Source organism: Dama dama, chromosome 30 (assembly GCF_033118175.1).
Source record: "Dama dama isolate Ldn47 chromosome 30, ASM3311817v1, whole genome shotgun sequence".
NCBI lineage: Eukaryota > Metazoa > Chordata > Mammalia > Artiodactyla > Cervidae > Dama > Dama dama.
Window position 1 is genome coordinate 37,901,092 of NC_083710.1, and position 23,830 is coordinate 37,924,921.

The 23,830-nt window shown below is 46.6% G+C and overlaps 1 protein-coding gene across 1 annotated transcript in view; it reads left to right on the forward strand.

Moving 5' to 3' along the window:
* The window catches only part of SACS (sacsin molecular chaperone), a 75,256-nt gene extending 53,179 nt beyond the window's left edge, over positions 1-22,077 (forward strand). Inside the window, exons 9-10 of the mRNA XM_061133420.1 lie at positions 329-420; positions 9,200-22,077. Of these exons, the coding sequence (XP_060989403.1) occupies positions 329-420; positions 9,200-20,757 (11,650 nt within the window). The 3' untranslated portion in view covers positions 20,758-22,077. The remainder of the gene's footprint in view (positions 1-328; positions 421-9,199) is intronic.
* The last annotated feature ends 1,753 nt before the right edge of the window (positions 22,078-23,830 follow it).

A 23,830-nucleotide genomic window follows, 5' to 3' on the forward strand; every position in this document is an offset into this window, starting at 1 on the left:
GAGCTAGTAATAACTAAAGTTAGTCAAAAGTAAATTATTTTGATGAAATTAAATTCACGAAAATACTCGGTAATCATAGCTCAGGATGCCTATTGACATTTCAGGGAATACAGTCCATGTTTCTCTAAGGTGTTCTTGGGCCGTCCCTGAGTTTGCATGCTACCTCAGGGTTTAAAGCCACACCTGGATAGTACTAGATCACAAGGATTGCGTGTGATTTGAGGTGTGCTTTATAACTTAGGTAAAATAGTGAGCACATGTAACTGGCTTGAAATTATTATCACTGAACTTATCTACTTAAAATTGCTGCATTTCTGTCACTTTTTAGGTCCCTTTTCCCAGGTCTTGAAGGACGATTTCTTTTGGATAACTTGAAGCCTCACCTTCTAGCTGCTTTAAAGGAAGCTGCCCAAACCCGAGGTATTATAGCTATTTTAGCTTTTTAAAAATAAATGTATTTATAAAAATGTGACCAGTTTATGTGCTTCCTGTTAAGTTGAACAAGTATGGAATTGCCTATTGATCAGCAGCTCCATAGGTTCAACCTCATGTACTTGTGGTTTGAGATGTGTCAGTCATGGATGCTGACATCTGTCCGAATGCGAAGGTGGTCCTGTGTTTAGAAACCTGTGTTTAGGGTTAGGGTGTGGCGGTGGTCCTCACCCCTGCACAGTGCCTCACGGGCCTGCAGTGCTTCCCCATTTCTTTCCCCATTTTTGCCCCCAGCCTCCTCCCTGGTGGCCCGCGTGGCGGTGAGAGCACTGCTGTGGGTTAGGTGGACACATGAGGGGAGAGGGAGTCTGCCTGCTCTGCCCCCACGCCACCTGCCTCCAGGGTTCCATGTGGTTGTGTTGGGGTGGCTTTGGGGACCTGCAGGTTGAGAAGTGACCTGTGCATCAGGGTCGGGAGGACTCCTGGGGCCGAGGCAGGAATGGGTGCCCTCTACTGGGAGTCCTTTTCAGGAAAAGACAGAATAATTGGAGGAAAAATCACTAAGGTTCTGTTTAACCTTATCTTTCAACTTTTGTGAGCACCTTTGTAAGACTGTTGCCTGAATTTTTTTTTGTTTATTTATTCTTTCAGCCACTCTTTTTTTTTTTAAATTGAAGGATATTGAACTTTTTTTAAGTTAGATATTGGCCTGAAAAATTCTGGGTTTGTCCTACCAGGTAAGGTTGTAAAGCGTGCTCTTTGTGACGTGTCTTTTGTACTGTGTGCTGGTTTGTTTTCAAAGGTAACGGCTAAAGGAAAACTTGCTAATGGTCATGCACCTTCATTCCTGTAAATGGAAGCAAAAGGAGTTGGCGCTTGGGGGACAGATTCAGGATGGAGCGCAGGGAAGCTGTGGGCAATGCAGTGTGAGCCGGAGGGCTCACTGCTGTTCCCTGTGTCAGGAGCTTTAGAGGAGCCCTGTTGGGAGTCTTAATGTGGATTCTTGCCTATGTCTCTGCCGTTCTCTGCTCCAAAGTTTTACAAGTTCTTACTTCCCAAGTTCTCTATTATCTTCTTATGTAAAACATTACATTGCAATACAACGTACACACAGAGAAGTATACTTATCTTACACGTAGGTCTAGTGGAATTTTATAATCTGAACACGCCTGGATCAGAACCAGAAGGCTGGCTGCCTCTCTGAGATAGTATTGACCACCAAAGGGCAACTGTGACCCTGACTCTCGACAGCACAGGTTCACTCAGGGCTTCCTGTGCTTCCTCTGGGGGGAATCCATGTGCACACAGTCTGCTGCGGTCACTTGCCCTGAATTTGGGATCGTCCAGCTTGGTGTCCGCAGTTGCAGACCGTTCTTTCTCACAGCTGTGCTATTTCATTGTGTGGTTTCACTTTGTTTTGAAGAGAGAATTTTTGTTCATGTGCATTAGTTTCTGAGGTAGGTAGGGAGTTGGAAATCAGTCGAAAATTATTCAGAATCAAATCAGGTTCAAAGGGTAGAAGATCAGCAGGATAATGTTGGTCTTAATTAGAATTTTCAAGTACTCCGTGGCACAGGGCGTGGCCACAACCTCTTCTCTAGCCCCGCATGAATGGGGACCTATCGTAATATTTTTGGGATGAGTTACATTTATTTACTGCTAACTCAGTAATTTGATATCTTTGTAAAGCTGAGTCTTCCCACTCTGTGTATTTTCTCATTTTCTCATCTACTATGAGTTCTGATTTGTTATTTTGGAATCATCTGTAGACTCGTGTTTTATCTCTGGTTCCTGGTTTTACAGTAGAAGGGATGTCTTTGGTGTTATTGTCACCCATGATGTGCAGCTAGTTATCCCAGGAGTTGTGTTCACTGTCAGTTATCTGGATTTAAGTATTAATATTAGCCTGCCACCATTGTGATTATTTAATCATCCTGGTTTCTAGCCTTTCTGGTGTCTTTATCTGGCCACGTGGTGAAGGACTGCCTCCCGGGCATCCTCCCTGTTGTTTTGTACCATTAGTTCCAGACAGAAATGTATTTTTGATGTCACTTTATCCCCATGAACAGATTTACTGCTTGGGGAGCATTATGGTGTAGGGCCAGGGGGAGCATTATGGTGTAGGGCCAGCGGGGACTCAGTAATTACCCCTTTGCTTTCCTTTCCTGGGACCCCAGTTGGTGAAGGAAGACACAGAGAGGAACCAGTGGGCAGACCTTACTGGTCAGTCCTGCGTCACTGCAGTGACCTGGTCTTGGAAGCATGGCTTAGGGCACAATGTGGGCCTGTACTCTGACCTCTAGGGTGAGATAGGCTCACCAGGCTGGTCACAGATAGCACTGGGGACCTTGACTTCCTTCCCAGCATGCCCTGCACTGTGGAGCTGCGGGAGCCACCCCAGGCGTCCCTCTGGTCAGGGGCAGGCGTCTCTTCCTACACTGAGTGGTCAGTGAGCCAGTCTTCTTGCTGACGTATGGGGCAAGAGTGTGAAAAGAGAGGCCGAGAGGGCTGCGTCTGTGGGGCTCCCTTCCTACAGTGGGAACGTCACAGATGTGAAATGTCAGTGGGTCTTTTTGGCTGTAAAAACAGATTATGTGATCCTTTAGCTGACACAAAGCACCATGGGCTTGTCTTTCCTAATTTTAAGTAAAATCTTACTGGCCATATTTGGAAGTACAACTGCACACAGTTGCATGGGAAGTGTTTTCTTTCGAAATGGGTGTAGCCCCAACAAAATACCATCTTCCACTTGTTTCACATGTAAAATCCTCAGCTAAGTACTATGGTACTGCTGGTACTCTCACTATTTAACTCTGTCGCCTCTCATTTGCAGTTGCACGTTTCAGTTCAGTCAGTCAGTTAAGTTGCTCAGTCGTGTCCGACTCTTTGTGACCCCATGGACTGCAGCACACCAGGCTTTCCTGTCCACCACCAACTCCCAGAGCCTACTCAAACTTATGTCCATTGAGTCAGTGATGCCATCCAACCATCTCATCCTCTGTTGTCCCCTTCTCCTCCCACCTTCAGTTTTTTCCCAGCATCAGGGTCTTTTCAAATAAGTCAGTTCTTCACATCAGGTGGCCAAAATATTGGAGTTTCAGCTTCAGCATCAGTCCTTCCAATGAATATTCAGGACTGATTTCCTTTAGGATGGACTGGTTGGATTTCTCCTTGCTGTCCAAGGGACTCTCACGAGTCTTCTCCAACACCACAGTTCAAAAGCATCCGTTCTTTGGCACTCAGCTTTCATCACAGTCCAACTCTCACATCCATACATGACCACTGGAAAAACGATAGCTGTAACTAGACAGACCTTTGTTGACAAAGTAATGTCTCTGCTTTTTAATATGCTGTCTACATTGGTCATAACTTTTCCTCCAAGGAGAAAGCATCTTTTAATTTCATGGCTGCATCACCATCTGCAGTGATTTTGGAGCCCCCAAAATAAAGTCTCTCACTATTTCCATTGTTTCCCCAGCTATTTGCCATGAAGTGATGGGACCAGATGCCATGATCTTAGTTTTCTGAACATTGAGTTTTAAGCCAACTTTTTCACTCTCCTCTTTCAGTTTCATCAAGAGGCTCTTTAGTTCTTCTTCCCTTGTTCTCGTGTCTCTGGGCTCTGGGGATGGAATTTCTGCATCGCCCTTCTCTGACTGTGCTGTGAGGCCCCAGGGCCTCCTCCCTGCCATGCTCATCTCATCTCATCACCATCCGCTGATGGGTTCCAGAGTGTATCCTGACTCCTGACAGGTCCGGTCTTGTCTGAGTGGTCTGTGGGGCTCCCATGACTGGCCTTGAGAGACCAGAGTTCCCTTCATCCGAGAGAGTAGACCCCTGTGAGGTTTGTTACCCCCATGTGGCACAGAGCCCACTTCAAGGTGGATACTTGGTAAAGTTTTCTTTTACACGAATTCAGGTTTTCTCGTATCTGTATTTCTGCACAGTATCCCCTTTCCTTAAAATACTCTCTCTCCTGCACCCTGCCTGCGGGCTTCTGTTCATCTCTTTACCTTCAATCTACAAGTCTCCTCCATGGAGAGGCTTTCTCTGCCATCCCTGCCCCTGCAGGCCACGCGGACCTGAGCTGGGTGCCTGTGTGTCACTCTGGAGCCTATCGCCGCCCATTTAATCCCCTCTGCCTGATCTGCCCCTGGGCACATGTTCCCAGTGCCAGGTTGATAGGCTGATGCTGAGCTTGCATTGTTGGGCTGGGTGGGATGGAGCTGCGGGGATGGGGATACAAGCAGGCAGATGCCTGCAGTGTGGCCGTGAGTCAGAATTTCTTTTCAAATGTGTATCTTCTGTGTCTCATTTGTTCTCCACCTTCATCCTCCTCTGAGGGACGGAGACACTGAGGCTAAAAGAGCTTGAAGGACTTAGGACTCTCTGGAACTTCAGAGTTGGGGTGAAGATTCTGTTGTTTTGTTTTTTCTATCACAGGTCTAGGTTATTTCTGTATTAAGTTACTTGAGTAAGTGGGTGACTCTTGGAAGTTAGAAGAGCAGGTAAATGGGTTTTGGAGGAAGTAGAAGAAAAGCAGTTGAATCAGACATATGGTAGGAATGATTCATAATTTGGATTTAGTTTATATTGAAAGTGAAAGTCGCTCAGCCGTGTCCAACTCTTTACAACCCCATGGACTGTACAGTCCATGGAGTTCTCCAGGCCAGAATACTGGAGTGGGTAGCCTTTCCCTTCTTCAGGGGATCTTCTCAACCCAGGGATTTAACCCAGGTCTCCTGCATTGCAGGTGGATTCTTTACTAGCTGAGCCATAAGGGAAGCCCAAGAAAAACTGGAGTGGGTAGCCTATTCCTTCTCCAGCAGATCTTCCTGACCCAGGAATCGAACCTAGGTCAATTATATTGAAGTATATCCTTAAATCTTAAATGTATATTCTGCTATGTTTGGAGTTTGTTTATGGCTTTTCTTTTACATAATGATGTGTAAGATTCTGAAAACAGTGCTATCTTAAGATTCAGAATAATTGCTGTAGCCATTATGTGAAAACTGTGACAATTCCGGCTTTTTCTAAGAACGGATTTAATTATATTCTAGCACAACAACTTCTCTGGGGATACTCAGGTATGATGACTAAATGTTGTGTTCATTTGCAGCCTGATGTTTTTGTTCATTTGATTCTTTGAATCCTGTTTTTTCATTTACCTCAGTAACTAGAAGTTGTATCAGTATTATTTTCTGGTGCTAACAATTAAAGGAGAGAGGAAAGTATACTAGTAGAGTACATAGGTGGTTGTTAAACACACCACAATCAGGCCATGTTTCAGTTCATAGAACATTTAGTCTCAAATGAAACAATTATGCTGAGATTGGTATTTAAGCTGCGGATTTAATGGAAGGGTGAGAGTGCCCACACTTGTTATATGATGAGATTGAAGTGGACAGAGGGGCATCCATTCTAGGATCTCTGTCGATGAAGTGTCAGTTATTGACTGTCTTTATAAAAAGTTTTGATAGATTTGTATTATTTTCCTCCAGTTCGTGTTTCCCTGGAAAATCAGGATATGAGGTTAGCTTTACAGAAATTGTTTTTATAGTAAACATTATTTTTGGGGTCAGTCTATTCCTTGAAGCTAAAATTAATTTAGAAGCTAAGTCACTGTTATAGTGATAATTCATGTAAGTATTAGTCTTGTTTTCTAGCTTGTAGGAAAAGTGGCTGACCCCCCACAGCTACCATGACTATATTCCTACATCTTTAAGGAGTGATCACAGCGGAAGGCAGAGTCTTGTTGTCAGCAGGCTGCATGGTTAGCCGTCTGCCTGGGGCGGGGGGTGCTATGGGTGGCGTTGGCAACCGCCCAACTTGTCGTCTATCTCCTGTTCAGGATGGAAGCGAGGACGGCACTGCAGTGTCACTGCCGACTTCTTGAGAAGTCTGCTCGCAGCGCTGTTCTGAGCCAGCCTGGTGCCCTGTGGAGTAGAGTGAGGCTTTCCTGGGTCCTCGTAGAGCGTCGGGAGCACCGGGCTGGCCACAGAGCTGCTCTCTCCATCCCTGTGTGCTGCTTTTTCTTCTTTTAAAGATTTGACTGACAGATGGCCTACAGTTTAACTGGCACCTCATCTTATTTTCAAGTGGACTGTAGCATCCTGTCTCCATCCACGTGGAAAATCTTCCTCAAAGTGAGGGCTGAACCATAGATTTAGCATGCTGACGGTTTCACCTTGAGCTGACCCACAGTAAAGCACAAACCACTCTGAGCAGAGTTGTTCCTAAATAGTTACAACTGATAAATACTTTCTGTCTCTAGGAACACGCCTGGCACTAAATACTTAACCTCTTTTCACAGTGCTGATAATTCTAAAGACAGGGCCACAGAAGCACAAGTCATTTAATAAGTGCTGTTGAATTATTTTATGGATACCGGTTGAGTTCCTTCACAATTTCAAGGGTGCCCCGATCCAGGGCATGGAGACATTTTTCTGTGTTAACATTTATACTTTAGGGTAAAAGCTGAAAGCTTAACTACAAAATAAACAGAAATCAGAACTCCAGGTCTAATAGACTTCTGTGCTTAGAACTGTCTCTTACTACATTTTCTCTCTCCTTTATTTTCTATGATTTGTTTCATCAGAGCATGACTGGTGTTAATCGCATGTTACATGTGGTGTGCGCATCAATCACATGTTACATGTGGTGTGTGCAGCTACATGTTACATGTGGTATGCGTGCCAATCACATGTTACATGTGGCCCACACAATCGCATGTTACATGTGGTGTGCGCGTGTCATTATTTTATTTGCACATTGATACTAGACAGCTGTCCTGAAGGTAGGTATGAGGCTTATAGGCTGCTGAATTTCATGCAAGGTTATTGGACAGTATTATCTGCAGAGTGCATGTTGGGTGGCAGTCATTAACATGGAACACAGTGTGCTGCACATTTGGTTTTTCTGTTTTTTGTGTTCTGAATTTTAATTTCTAACTTTTTTTGTATCTTTGGTATTATATCCTTGCCTTGTGATTTGGATATTCTATTATAGTTAATTCAACTATATTGAATTCTATGTTGAATTCAATTCAACATTTTTCAGAACATTAAAAATGAATTAAAAATAATATTTTAATGGGACTCACAGACCAAGGAGACTGTGCTAGTCAGACTATAGACAAAATTTTGTGACTTCTTAAACACTACTGCCTGACTCACCCTAAGCCACATAGTGTAGAAACTGACAATAATCAGGACGTGGGTATTGGTGTCTTCAACAGTTACAGTAGTGTGTCCTTGCTTAAACTTCTGTGGCAGTAATTTTAAATGTCTTATTGTAACTTGAGAGAGAATCTTCTTGGTAGAAGTTAAGGCCATCTCCCTGGTGTGTGAGTCTTTGAAATAAGAGTGTCCTTCCCTGTTTAACAGTTAATGATGGACAAAATTTCAAGGGGCTTGAGGTGTTCCCCCTTTTATATTTTTTTCCAAAATTAGTCTTTCCAGAGTCTAGATATTATATGTATGCTAGGGAGAAAATGGAATGTTAGTTTACATAAGATTGAATTTGAGATGCTTTTTATTTCTCTGTATTGGCAAATACATACCCACAGGTATATCATGTTACTTTAAAATTTTATTATTTCTGGTATTGTAGATAAATACACGGAAACACAAAATGTGCTTAGAAATAAAATATTATTTTCTAGACCAATGGCTGAAAATCAGCAAACATGTTTTTTTCCCCAGAGAAAACCTTACTAGTCTCCTGGTTTATCAACCATCCCAGAGTGCAGCTACCTGGTGGGGAAAGCATGCCATCACAGCTGGCCCCTGTGCCCCGTTGCTTAACCCTGAAGCACTGCTGCCAAGGCCAGAGTCCAGAAGAGTGCCTTTTCCTGGGTGATAAGCGCAAGTGAACTCTGCCTCAGAGTGTCATGGCCGTGCTTCCTGCCTGGACACGCACAGAGCATCTCAGAGCTGGAACCTCGGTCCCTTCCTCTCTCCAGTGAGCCCTCAAGTCCCAGAGAAACCACACTAGCCCCCTCTCCTCAAACGTCCAGTCATGGTGGACGGGAAGCTCTAGGCTCCTGGCGGCCTCAGTTCCTGTAGCCTGGGTCAGCTAGTACAGGGACACCAGTCCCTATACCCTCACCTGGAGCCTTGCTTTATCCTTTCAGCTGCTCGGCTCCTGGGAACATCACAAAGAAAAATTCTTACAGGGCCTGCTTATAAATTTTCCTTAAATAAAATGAGGCTTCTTTAAACTTTATTCACATTTTCTTTGATGCTCTTATTTGTGGACAAATCACCACTAAAAGTTATTTTCCATGTTGATTCCATTTGTATGATATTATAGGGTAATTTTTAAAATGCATGTAAACGCATTCTATATATTTATTTAAAATAAGCACTTTCCAGGGGCTTCCCTGGTGGTCCAATGGCTGAGACTTCGTGCTCCCAATGCAGGAGGCCTGACTCAATCCCTGGCCAGGAAACTAGATCGCACATGCTACAACTAAAGGCCCCACATGCTTCAATGAAGACTGAAGATCCTGCATGTCGCAGCCAACACCTGATGAAGCCAAATAAAATAAATAAATAAAATTTATAAAAAAATAAGCACTTTCCAGAGAAAAATATTACTTCCCTAGGCTCTATCATCACAATTATGCCAAATTGTTGCATTTTTACAGTGTGCTTAAAACTCTAAAAGTGACTTTCTAGGCCTATCTAATATGCAAGAATATGCAAGTTAAATAAGTGACAGTAGACTTGTATGTACTCATAGCATCTCTTTATGTGACTTGCAGGAAGACCCTGCACTCAGCTTCAGCTCCTGAATCCAGAACGCTTTGCACGTCTTATCAAAGAAGTAATGAACACATTCTGGCCTGGCAGAGAGTTGATCGTCCAGTGGTACCCATGCGATGAAGACAGAAGGCACCCGTCTGTGTCATGGCTTAGGATGGTGTGGAAGCATCTCTACGTACATTTTTCAGAGGATCTGACTTTATTTGATGAGATGCCGCTCATTCCCAGGACCCCACTAGCAGAAGGGCAGACGTGTGTGGAGCTCATCAGACTCAGGGCTCCTTCATTAGTCATTTTAGATGACGAGTCTGAAGCACAGCTTCCAGAATTTTTAGCGGACGTGGTACAGAAGCTTGGAGGGATTGTCCTTAAAAAATTAGATGCCTCCATACAGCACCCGCTTATTAAAAAATATATCCATCTGCCCTCGCCGAGTGCTGTGCTGCACATCATGGAGAAGATGCCTCTGCAGAAGCTGTGTAACCAGGTTGCGTCGCTGCTTCCAACGCACAAAGACGCCCTGCGCAAGTTCTTGGCCAACTTGACTGAGAGCAGTGAGAAGGAGAAGAGAATAATTCAGGAGCTGACAATATTCAAGCGCATCAACCACTCATCCAGCCAGGGGCTGTCCTCCTACACCAGGCTGAAGGGCTGCAGGGTCCTGCACCCTGCGGCCACGCTCCCAGCCGGCCTGCGGCTCTCCATCTCAGTGGTCGACAGCAGTGATGAGGCCACTGTCCGCCTGGCGAACCTGCTGAAGGTGGAGAAGGTCAGGACCACCAGCTGCTTGAAGCTCATCTTAAAAGACGTCGAAAGTACATTTTACTCTCAAGAAGAGGTGACACACCTTGTGCTATGGGTCCTTGAGAACCTGTCCTCTCTCAAAAGTGAGAACCCAAACGTGCTTGATTGGTTAACGCCACTGAAGTTTATTCAGCTCCCGCCAGGGCGGCTGGTGATGGCCAGCGAACTCTTCGACCCTGACGTGGAGGTGTTGAAGGACCTCTTCTATGATGAAGAGGAAGCTTGTTTCCCGCCCTCGGCCTTTACCTCCCCAGACATCCTTCACTCTTTAAGACAGATTGGCCTGAAAAATGAAGCCAGTCTCAAAGAGAAAGATGTTGTACAAGTGGCTAAAAAAATTGAAGCCTTACAGGCCAGTTCTTGTCCAAATCAGGACATTCTCCTGAAGAAAGCCAGGACACTCTTACTGGTTTTAAATAAGAACCCTGCCCTGCTGCACTCATGTGAAGGGAAGGCGACCCTAAAGAAGATAAAATGGGTTCCAGCTTGCAAGGAAAAGCCCCCGAACTACCCAGGCTCCTTAGTCTGGAAAGGCGACCTCTGTGAGCTCTGTGCGCCCCCCGACATGTGTGATGCAGCCCATGCCACCTTGGTTGGCTCTTCACTTCCCCTCGTGGAGAGTGTCCATGTAAACTTGGAGAAAGCTTTAGGCATCCTCACAAAACCTGGTATCAACGCCGTCTTAAAGCACTTTAAGATTGTTGTGGATTGGTATACATCAAAGACCTTTAGCGATGAAGACTACTACCAATTCCAACATATTTTGCTTGAAATTTATGGATTCATGCATGATCATTTAAATGAAGGGAAAGATGCTTTCAGAGCCTTAAAATTTCCATGGGTTTGGACTGGCAAAAAGTTCTGTCCTCTCGCCCAAGCTGTGATAAAACCATTCCATGATCTTGACCTTCAGCCTTATTTGCATAGTGTGCCTAAAACCATGGCAAAGTTCCACCAGCTGTTTAAGGCCTGTGGCTCAATAGAGGAGTTGACAGCAGATCATATTTCTATGGTCATTCAGAAGGTGTATCTCAAAAGTGACCAAGACCTCAGTGACCAGGAAAGCAAACAGAATCTTCATCTTATGTTGAACATTATCAGGTGGCTTTACAGCAATCAGATTCCAGCAAGTCCCAACACACCAGTTCCTATACATCATAGCAAGAACCCTTCCAAGCTTATCATGAAGCCAATTCATGAGTGCTGCTACTGTGACATCAAAGTTGATGACCTGAATGACTTACTGGAAGATTCTGTGGAGCCAATCATTTTGGTGCATGAGGACATACCCATGAAAACTGCCGAGTGGCTGAAAGTCCCATGCCTCAGTACAAGACTAATTAACCCCGAGAACATGGGCTTTGAGCAGTCAGGACAACGAGAACCACTAACAGTAAGGATCAAAAATATTTTGGAAGAGTACCCTTCAGTGTCAGATATCTTTAAAGAGCTTCTTCAAAATGCTGATGATGCAAATGCAACAGAATGCAGCTTCATGATTGACATGAGAAGAAACATGGACATCCGAGAGAATCTCCTGGACCCTGGGATGGCGGCATGCCATGGGCCAGCTCTGTGGTCGTTCAACAACTCCCAGTTCTCGGATTCAGACTTCGTGAACATAACCAGGCTTGGGGAATCTCTGAAGAGGGCCGAAGTTGACAAGGTTGGGAAGTTTGGTCTTGGGTTCAACTCTGTGTACCACATCACTGACATCCCTGTCATTATGAGCCGAGAGTTCATGATAATGTTTGACCCGAACATCAACCACATTAGTAAGCACATTAAAGACAGGTCTAACCCTGGGATCAAAATTAACTGGAGCAAACAGCAGAAGAGACTCAGGAAGTTTCCTAATCAGTTCAAACCATTCATGAACGTATTTGACTGTCAGTTGCCCCTGACGGTGGAGGCTCCCTACAGTTATAGCGGGACTCTGTTCCGACTGTCCTTCAGAACCCAGCAGGAAGCCAAAGTGAGCGAGGTCAGCAGCACATGCTACAACACAGCAGACATCTACTCTCTGGTGGACGAGTTTAGTCTCTGTGGACACAGGCTCATCATTTTCACTCAGAATGTAACCTCCATGTACTTGAAGTACCTGAAGATTGAGGAGACCAATCCCAGCTTAGCACAGGACACAATAATCATAAAAAAAAAATCATGCTCCTCTAAAGCGCTGACCGCACCCGTCATCAGCGTTCTAAAAGAAGCTGCTAAGCTCATGAAGACTTGCGGCACCAGTAACAAAAAGCTCCCTGCCGAGGCCCCCAAGTCATCTTGCATCCTGCAGATCACAGTGGAGGAATTTCACCATGTGTTCCGAAGGATTGCAGACTTACAGTCACCACTCTTCAGAGGTCCAGAAGACGACCCAGCTACTCTCTTTGAAATGGCTAAAGCAGGCCAATCCAAAAAGCCGTCAGATGAGTTGCCCCAGAAAACCGTGGATTGTACCACGTGGTTGATCTGTACCTGCATGGACACAGGGGAGGCGCTCAAGTTCTCCCTGAGTGAGAGCGGGAGAAGGTTGGGCCTGGTCCCATGTGGGGCTGTGGCAGTTCTCCTTGCTGAAGTCCAGGACCAGAAGTGGGCCGTGCGGCCACAGGCTGGAGAAGTGTTCTGTTATTTACCTCTGCGGATAAAGACGGGATTGCCAGTTCACATCAATGGGTGCTTTGCTGTTACTTCGAACAGGAAAGAGATCTGGAAGACAGACACGAAGGGGCGCTGGAATACCACCTTCATGAGGCACGTGGTCGTGAAAGCGTACCTGGAGGCTCTCAGCGTGTTGCGTGAACTAGCCGCCAGCGGGGAACTGACGGACTACACTTACCACACTGTGTGGCCTGACCCCGACCTAGTGCACGACGACTTTTCTGTCATCTGCCAAGGGTTTTATGAAGACATCGCCCATGGGAAAGGGAAGGACTTGACGAGGGTCTTCTCCGACGGGTCTATGTGGGTCTCCATGAAGAACGTGAGATTTCTGGATGACTCCATACTTAAAAGAAGAGATGTTGGTCCAGCCGCCTTTAAGATATTTTTGAAATACCTCAAGAAGACAGGGTCAAAAAACCTTTGTGCTGTTGAACTTCCTTCTTCAGTAAAGCTAGGATTTGAAGAAGCTGGCTGCAAACAGATACTGCTGGAAAATACATTTTCAGAGAGACAGTTTTTTTCAGAAGTGTTTTTCCCAAATATTCAAGAAATTGAAGCAGAACTCAGAGATCCTTTAATGAATTTTGTCCTAAACGAGAAAGTTGATGAGTTCTCGGGGATCCTCCGTGTTACCCCATGTATCCCCTGCTCTTTGGAGGGGCATCCTCTGGTTTTACCATCAAGATTAATCCACCCTGAAGGACGCGTCGCTAAGTTATTTGATACTAAAGACGGACGATTTCCTTATGGTTCCACTCAGGACTATCTAAACCCTATTATTCTGATCAAACTAGTCCAGCTAGGTATGGCAAAGGATGATATTTTGTGGGATGACATGCTGGAGCGTGCAGAGTCAGTAGCTGAAATTAATAAAAGTGATCACGGTGCTGCTTGTCTACGAAGTAGCATCCTGTTAAGTCTTATTGATGAAAAACTGAAAATAAGGGATCCAAGAGCAAAGGATTTTGCTGCAAAATATCAAACAATCCCTTTCCTCCCATTTCTGACGAAGCCGGCAGGTTTCTCTTTGGATTGGAAAGGCAACAGCTTTAAGCCTGAAACCATGTTTGCAGCAACTGACCTCTATATAGCCGAGCACCAGGATATAGTCTGTCTTTTGCAACCAATTCTAAATGAAAATTCTCATTCCTTCAGAGGCTGTGGGTCTGTGCCCTTGGCAGTGAAGGAGTTTCTGGGTTTGCTCCGGAAGCCCACAGTTGAGCTGGTTGTAAACCAGCTGAGAGAAGTTGCAAAGTCAGTTGATGATGGGATCACGTTATACCAGGAGAACATCACCAATGCTTGCTACAAATACCTCCATGAGGCGATGATGCAGAGTGACAGCACCAGGACAGCAGTCACTGAAAAGCTGAAAACCTTTAACTTCATTCTAGTTGAGAATGAGTATGTCAACTCAGAAAAAGTGGCTTTTCATTTAAATTTTGAAGCAGCCCCATACCTTTATCAGTTGCCTAATAAATATAAAAATAATTTCCGTGAACTTTTTGAAAGTGTGGGTGTGAGGCAGTCTTTCACTGTGGAAGATTTTGCCCTCGTTTTGGAATCCATAGCTCAAGAAAAAGAAACCAAACAAGTAACAGAAGAGAATTTTCAGCTCTGCCGGCGAATAATCAGTGAGGGGATATGGAGTCTCATTAGAGAAAAGAAACAAGAATTTTGTGAGAAAAATTATGGCCACATATTATTGCCAGATACTAACCTTAAGCTTCTCCCTGCAAAGTCTCTGTGCTATAATGACTGTCCCTGGATAAAAGTGAAGGACACCACTGTCAAGTACTGTCACGCAGACATACCCAGGGAAGTAGCCGTGAAACTGGGTGCAGTGCCAAAGCGGCACAAAGCCCTGGAACGCTATGCATCCAACGTGTGCTTCACGACGCTGGGCTCAGAGTTTGGGCAGAAAGAAAAACTGACCAGCAGAATTAAGAGCATCCTCAATGCCTATCCTTCAGAAAAGGAGATGCTGAAAGAGCTGCTTCAGAACGCTGATGACGCGAAGGCCACGGAGATCTGCTTCGTGTTTGACCCCAGGCAGCACCCAGTGGACAGGATATTTGATGATAAGTGGGCGCCCTTGCAGGGGCCAGCACTGTGTGTGTACAACAACCAGCCTTTCACGGAGGATGATGTCAGAGGGATCCAGAACCTGGGCAGAGGCACCAAGGAAGGGAACCCTTGTAAGACCGGACAGTACGGGGTGGGGTTCAACTCCGTGTATCACATCACAGACTGCCCCTCCTTCATCTCTGGCAATGATATCCTGTGCATTTTCGACCCTCATGCCAGGTATGCACCGGGGGCCACATCTGTCAGTCCTGGACGCATGTTCAGAGACCTGGATGCGGATTTCAGAACTCAGTTCTCAGATGTTCTGGACCTTTACCTGGGAACCCACTTCAGGTTGGACAACTGCACGATGTTCCGATTCCCTCTCCGTAACACAGAGATGGCAAAGGTTTCGGAGATCTCATCAGTTCCATCATCAGACAGGATGGTCCAAAACCTCCTGGATAAGCTGCGATCAGACGGGGCAGAGCTGTTAATGTTTCTTAACCACATGGAAAAAATCTCTATTTGTGAAATAGACAAAGCCACGGGTGCCCTGAATGTGCTGTATTCCGTGAAGGGTAATATCACTGACGGGGACCGGCTGAAGAGGAAGCAGTTTCACGCGTCTGTCATTGACAGCGTCACAAAGAAGAGGCAGCTCCCAGACATCCCAGTGCAGCAGGTCACCTACACCATGGACACCGAGGACTCTGAGGGGAGCCTCACCACCTGGCTCATCTGTAACAGATCTGGCTTCTCCAGCATGGACAAGGTGTCCAAGAGCGTTGTGTCAGCGCACAAGAACCAGGACATCACACTCTTCCCTCGTGGGGGCGTGGCCGCCTGCATCACCCACAACTACAAGAAGCCCCACAGGGTCTTCTGCTTCCTGCCACTCTCTTTAGAGACGGGGCTCCCGTTCCACGTGAACGGCCACTTTGCACTGGACTCAGCCCGCAGGAACCTGTGGCGGGATGACAACGGGGTTGGCGTGCGCAGCGACTGGAACAGCAGCCTGATGACGGCGCTCATCGCGCCCGCGTACGTGGAGCTGCTGGCCCAGCTGAAGAAGCGCTACTTCCCCGGCTCCGACCCAACACTGTCGGTCCTGCAGAACACGCCCATCCATGTTGTCAAGGACACGCTGAAGAAGTTCCTATCGTTCTTCCCCGTCAACAGGCTGGACCTCCAGCCAGACCTGTACTGTCTAGTGAAGGCACTGTACAGCTGCATCCACGATGACATGAAGCGCCTCCTTCCAGTGGTGCGTGCTCCCAGCATCGACGGCTCTGACCTGCACTCCGCCGTCATCATCACCTGGGTCAACATGTCCACCTCAAATAAAACCAGGCCGTTCTTTGACAATCTACTGCAGGATGAGCTACAGCACCTTAAAAACGCAGATTATAACATCACCACACGCAAAACAGTTGCAGAGAATGTCTACAGGCTGAAGCACCTGCTCCTGGAGATCGGCTTCAACCTGGTTTACAACTGTGACGAGACTGCTAACCTGTACCACTGCCTTGTGGACGCCAACATCCCTGTGAGCTATGTCACCCCTGCCGATGTCCGGGCTTTCTTAATGACCTTTTCCTCCCCCGACACCAACTGCCATATTGGGAAGCTGCCCTGTCGTCTCCAGCAGACCAACCTGAAGCTTTTCCACAGTTTAAAACTTTTAGTCGATTATTGTTTTAAGGACGCAGAAGAAAGTGAATTTGAAGTGGAGGGCCTGCCCCTTCTCATTACCCTGGACAGCGTTTTGCAGACTTTTGATACAAAACGTCCCAAGTTTCTGACAACATACCACGAACTGATCCCATCCCGCAAAGACCTGTTCATGAACACGCTGTACTTGAAGTACAGCAATATTTTACTGAACTGCAAAGTTGCAAAAGTATTTGACATTTCCAGCTTTGCTGACCTGCTGCCCTCTGTGCTGCCACGCGAGTACAAGACCAAGAGCTGCACCAAGTGGAAAGACAGCTTTGCCAGTGAGTCTTGGCTGAAGAATGCCTGGCATTTCATCAGCGAGTCTGTGAACGTGAAGGAGGACCAAGAGGAGACAAAGCCAGCCTTCGACGCTGTCGTGGACACCCTGAGAGACTGGGCCCTGCTCCCCGGAACAAAGTTCACTGTGTCGGCCAACCAGCTCGTGGTTCCCGAGGGGGACGTCTTGCTCCCGCTGAGCCTCATGCACATCGCTGTCTTCCCAAACGCCCAGACTGATAAGGTTTTTCATGCCCTCATGAAAGCCGGCTGCATTCAGCTGGCTTTGAACAAAATCTGCTCCAAAGACAGTGCATTTGTCCCTCTGTTGTCCTCTCACACGGCCAACATAGAGAGCCCCACAAGCATTTTGAAGGCTGTGCATTACATGGTCCAAACCTCAATGTTTAGAACTGAAAAATTAGTGGAAAATGACTTTGAAGCACTTTTGATGTATTTCAATTGCAATTTGAATCACTTGATGTCCCAAGATGACATAAAAATTTTAAAGTCACTTCCGTGCTACAAATCCATCAGTGGTCGCTACATGAGCATTGCGAAGTTTGGAACATGCTACGTGCTTACAAAAAGTATTCCCTCCGCTGAAGTGGAAAAATGGACGCAATCATCGTCCTCTGCGTTTCTTGAAGAAAAAATACACTTGAAAGAACTGTATGAGCTGCTGGGTTGTGTACCTGTGGATGATCTTGAGGTATATTTGAAACACCTCTTACCAAAAATTGAAAATCTCTCTTACGATGCAAAACTAGAGCATTTGATTTATCTCAAGAATAGACTGTCAAATGTCGAGGAGCTGTCTGAGATCAAGGAACAACTTTTTGAAAAGCTGGAAGGTTTGTTGATAATCCATGATGCTAACAACCGACTAAAGCAAGCAAAGCATTTCTATGACAGAACTATAAGAGTTTTTGAAGTTATGCTTCCTGAAAAATTGTTTATCCCGAAGGACTTCTTTAAAAAACTGGAACAACTTATAAAACCCAAAAATCAAGTTGCATTTATGACTTCCTGGGTAGAATTCTTAAGAAACATTGGACTGAAACACATCCTCTCTCAGCAGCAGTTGTTGCAGTTTGCTAAGGAGATCAGTGTGCGAGCTAATACGGAAAACTGGTCTAAGGAAACGCTGCAGAACACGGTCGACATCCTTCTCCATCACATATTTCAGGAACGAACGGATCTGTTCGTGGGGGACTTCCTGAAAGAACTGTCTCTGATCCCCTTCTTGTGTCCAGAGCGGGCCCCCATGGAGTTCATCCGATTTCACCCTCAATATCAGGAGGTGAATGGGACGCTCCCCCTCATCAGGTTCAGTGGCGCCCAGGTGAACCCGAAGTTCAAACAGTGCGACGTGCTGCAGCTGCTGTGGACGTCCTGCCCCATCCTCCCAGAGAAGGCCACGCCCCTGAGCATCAGGGAGCAGGCGGGGAGTGACCTCGGCCCCCAGGAGCAGCTGGAGCAGGTTCTGAGCCTGCTGAACGTGAACCTTGACCCCCCCGTGGACAAGGTCATCAATAACTGCAGGAACGTGTGCAACATCACGACACTGGATGAGGACATGGTCAGGACCAGAGCCAAGGTCCTGAGGAGCATATACGAGTTCCTCAGCGCCGAGAAGAGGGAGTTCCGTTTCCAGCTGCGGGGCGTTGCTTTTGTAATGGTGGAAGATGGCTGGAAGCTCCTGAAGCCGGAGGAGGTGGTAATCAACCTGGAGTATGAGTCCGATTTCAAGCCGTATCTGTACAAGCTGCCCTTAGAGCTGGGCACCTTCCACCAGCTGTTCAAACATTTGGGCACTGAGGACGTCATCTCCACCAAGCAGTATGTAGAGGTGCTGAGCCGCATCTTCAAGAACTCCGAAGGGAAGCAGCTGGACCCGAACGAGATGCGCACTGTCAAGAGGGTCGTTTCCGGCCTGTTCAGGAGTCTGCAGAATGACTCCGTCAAGGTGCGAGGCGACCTGGAGAACATCCGGGACCTTGCGCTCTACCTGCCGAGCCAGGACGGCCGGCTGGTCAGGTCAAGCATCCTGGTGTTCGATGATGCCCCGCACTATAAGAGCAGGATCCAGGGCAGCATCGGGGTGCAGATGCTGGTGGACCTCAGCCAGTGCTACCTGGGGAAGGACCATGGCTTCCACACCAAGCTCATCATGCTCTTCCCCCAGAAGCTGCGGCCGCGCCTGCTGAGCAGCATCCTGGAGGAGCAGCTGGACGAGGAGACCCCCAGGGTGTGCCAGTTTGGGGCACTGTGCTCACTCCAAGGCCGGCTGCAGCTCCTGCTGTCCTCTGAGCAGTTTATCGCGGGCCTCGTCAGGATCATGAAGCATGAGAATGACAACGCCTTCCTGGCCAATGAGGAGAAGGCCATCCGCCTCTGCAAGGCCCTCCGGGAAGGGCTGAAGGTGTCCTGCTTCGAGAAGCTTCAGACCACACTACGGGTGAAGGGCTTCAACCCCATCCCCCAGAGCAGGAGTGAGACCTTTGCTTTCCTGAAGCGGTTTGGGAATGCCGTCATCCTGCTGTACATACAGCACTCAGACAGTAAGGACATCAACTTCCTGCTGGCCTTGGCCATGACGCTGAAGTCAGCAACTGACAACCTGATCTCTGACACGTCCTACCTAATTGCTATGCTGGGATGCAATGACATTTACAGGATCAGCGAGAAGCTTGACAGCCTAGGTGTGAAATATGACTCTTCAGAACCATCGAAACTTGAACTGCCAATGCCTGGCACGCCAATACCTGCTGAGATTCATTACACCCTGCTCATGGACCCCATGAATGTCTTTTACCCGGGAGAGTACGTTGGGTACCTTGTCGATGCCGAAGGCGGGGACATCTACGGGTCGTACCAGCCAACGTACACGTACGCCATCATCGTACAAGAGGTCGAAAGAGAAGACGCCGACAACTCGAGCTTCCTAGGAAAGATTTATCAGATTGACATTGGCTACAGTGAGTACAAAATCGTTAGCTCTCTGGATCTGTATAAGTTCTCACGGCCAGAGGAGAGCTCCCAGAGCAGAGACAGCGCCCCCTCCACCCCCACAAGCCCCACGGAGTTCCTGGCCCCTGGTCTTCGAAGCGTCCCACCCCTCTTCCCTGGGAAAGAGGGCATCAAGACCCCGTCTTCCAAGCATCATGCCCCCAAAAAACTCAAGGCTACTTCTCTCCCAGAAATTCTCAAGGAGGTGACGTCTGTGGTGGAGCAAGCCTGGAAGCTTCCTGAGTCAGAGAGGAAGAAGATTATCAGGCGGTTGTACCTGAAATGGCACCCTGACAAAAACCCAGAGGACCACGACATGGCTAATGAGGTTTTTAAGCATCTGCAGAATGAGATTAACAGGTTAGAGAAACAGGCTTTTCTCGATCAAAATTCAGACAGAGCCTCGAGGCGGACGTTTCCCACCTCGGCTACCCGGTTCCAGTCGGAGAAGTTCTCCTTCCAGAGATTTTACACGTCATGGAACCAGGAGGCCACTAGCCACAAATCCGAGCGGCAGCAGCAAAATAAAGAGAAAGGCCCGCCGCCGGCCGGGCAGACGTACTCCCAGAGGTTCTTTGTCCCCCCAACTTTCAAGACAGTCGGCAACCCAGTGGAGGCGCGCAGGTGGTTGCGCCAGGCCAGGGCCAACTTCTCGGCCGCCAGGAACGACCTGCACAAGAACGCCAACGAGTGGGTGTGCTTCAAATGCTTCCTGTCTGCCAAGCTGGCCCTCATCGCAGCCGACTACGCCGTGCGGGGCAAATCCGACAAGGATGTGAAGCCGACGGCCCTGGCGCAGAAGATCGAGGAGTACAGCCAGCAGCTGGAGGGCCTGACCAATGACGTCCACACCCTGGAGGCCTACGGTGTGGACAGCTTAAAGACCAGGTACCCCGACCTGCTGCCCTTCCCGCAGATACCCAACGACAGGTTCACGTCCGAGGTCGCCATGAGGGTGATGGAATGTACTGCCTGTATCATCATAAAACTTGAAAACTTCATACAACAGAAAGTGTGAGGCAAAAACCGAGGGAGAAGCGGGGAGCTAGGTCCTAGACATGTCGTAGCACAAATATGACTTGCTGTCCTTCCTTAAGCCTCATCGCCTGCATTCAGGGATGGTGAAGCACATTGGGGGTTGATCAGGTAGAATCTCAGCCTTCTTATTAACGTGGATGTCCACAGGGGACCTTGACCTGAGAGAGTAGTGTTTTGACGCTGGTTGTGAACTTGGAATCGCTGGATCTGGCTGGCTGGCTGGCTGGCCAGCATCTCTGTGAACTGCACTTTACACACCAAAGCTCAGCGGTCTGTTAGATAGAGTTCCTGTGTCTCTGGTTGGTGGTGGGGGCAGGGGAAGTTAGTTTTGTGTTTTTAATGTATGCAGTATTTTTGAAGGAGCTAATGAAACACTGGACATATCATTGGTTGAAACAAATTAGGGGGATTAGGTCTGTGGAGCTTTATCGTTTCTTTAAGCAGATCCTCTTGGGTGCATTATCAGCTGGATCTGATTATGAGCCTGTTGCAGTTTTACATACTAGATACTCAGCACATATGTAACATGGTACAGTATTTTATCCTGACTACTACTTGATTGAGACTCTGTAGACAGCCCCCACTGGGGTGCCCTGAGTGCCCTTCACGTCCTCTTCCTGGAGGTCCCCCTCCCTGGGCCTGCAGGCGTCCCAGATCATGAAGGTGGTACGCAGGAGACCCCGGTGGTGGCCTCTGTTCTCGCTGGATGTGAATATTGCTTCTGAGAACTGCTTGCCAAAGCCATGCCTGTTACCTGTGAGGGCATTTGCTTGATGTTTGTTTGTAAGTGTTCCCTAATTTATATGGTGTGGTTGGACAGGATGTGCTCTTCCGTTGTCTAAAGGTGCTGCACTCAACATTTTTTGTCCTTCAACATGGCACTTAGTGGAGTTTTTTTCTTTGGATTTCACTATGAAGACGTTAAAATATTGTAAAATCATGTGACAATATCCAGTAGGTTATAAAAGAGGAATTATCAGCTTGTATCTTCCCCATGAATAATTCAGAACTGATGTTTAATTTTTATCATGTTTGAATGTCCTATGAACGTTATATCCCTTGCAGAATATAAAAGATGATAATTAGTTTATTTAAGTGTGCTGGCTGTAAATGATGTGCAGTATAATATTTTATGCAATTAAGGGCTTATGGGACATATTACCACTTTTTTACTTGTACTGGTAATAAGGAATGTTTGCGCCTCCACTATTGTATTGCTTCTGGATGTGAGCCATGTGATGATTTCTCCTATTATATTAAGTGCCACAATTTTAATAAAGCAAATGTACATATGAAATCATTGTAACTGGTATTTCCTGAGAAATAGTTCCTTGAAAATCAAACTTAGTATCTTCCTGTATTAAGGTTTGACATGCTGTGTATATGTGTATTTATTGGAAATACTAGGATAGAACTTTCCTATATATTTATAATATACTGGAATATACTGGAATTTTAAGAGGTTTCTTTTTATGATTGAGTATGAAATACTTGGTATATACTCAGTTTATTAGGTGCTCGTTGATTTTGTTGAGTTGATTTTATTTCACCTTTTTAGGGAATGCGATTAGTTGACATTTGTGACTTTTGTTGTTGTTTAGTTGCTAAATTGTATCTGACTCCTTGCAACCCCCCCATGGACTAGAGCATGCAAGGCTTCCCTGACCTCCCCTATCTCCTGGAATTGGCTCAAATTCATGTCCATTGAGTCATGATGCTGTTCAACCATCTCATCTTCTGTTGCCCCCTTCTCCTTTTGCCTTCAATATTTTCCAGCATCAGGGTCTTTTCCAATGAGTTGACTCTTTGCATCAGGTGGCCAAAGTATTGGAGCTTCAACATATGTGATACACATATGTATTTGGAAATATATGATATAGAATTATTCTGTAGTAGAGGCTGGACGGATGCCGACCTTGCCTCAGGGAAGGGCTGTGTGCTGGGACTAGTTCACACAGCCCTAACAGGTGGGCAATGTTCCTCTTATACCTGAGGCACAAGTTTTCAAATCCTACACACCAAACTTGGGGTTCTCTGTCCCGGGGCCCCCCAAATGCTGGATCTCCAGCTATCTGGGACTTTTAAGTTCTTGCTACTTTTAAACTGAGATTCAACACTTGGAATGTATTTTATTGCTTTCAGATATTAAAATGTACACAGAAAATTTTGGCCTTTGTGATAGTTGATGTAGTTGGAGTTTTGTGTTTTTTCTAGACTTCCTTTAACAGAAAAATTATAGGTTCGCAGTCCTTTACATGAAGCCCTTGCATCCAAATGTATTTCAGAATTTGGATTTTAGAAAGTTAACACGAGTGCGTATAAACTGGGTTTAATGAGGCTTTTCCATTGGGGGTGGGGGTTGGGCCACCCCCTTTAATGAAACACAGTGAAACTATGAACACCTACCCACCCTAAACTACACAGACCTGAGAAACAGCCTCATCTAAACTTAGATCAGGTTTTGCTGCCCAGAATTTACAGCAGATGGATTTGGGAAGTTTTCATTATTTGAAACTTTTAGATTTTGAAGTTCAGGCTAAGGAATTTTGGACCCAAACTATTTTTATTATTACTATTATTTTACGCGTTTTACCCTATTTTGCATTTCTTATTAAAAGGAAACTGGACTGCCAACTGGTGTGTGAGCAGCTGCTCCCGGGGAGGGGGTTGGAACAGGCCTTCTGCCCATGGAGGTGGGCTCTGTGTTGGCAGGAGGCCCGAGTGGTCCACAGCCGCCAGGGGGAACAGATGAAGGCCCGAGAATGATTCTGGGAAGACGTTCACGTAGTGTTTAGTCAAATAAAGAGAAGTAGTTTACAGGTTAGTTTTTGGGACCAGTGGGTATCTTTCCATTAGTGCCAGTCGACATCCTGTGTCCTTCCAGCGTTTTGTCGACCTCAAGGATAAAAGAGTAGAAAATGGCAAGTAGACAAGACTTAGCTAGTCACGTATTGCTCAGGGTTCCACCAGAGCCTGGAGTCACCGGGAGACACGCAGACACCATGTGGGAAGAGGTCTCCTTCCAGGAGTTGACCGGCTATCGGGGCCACAGT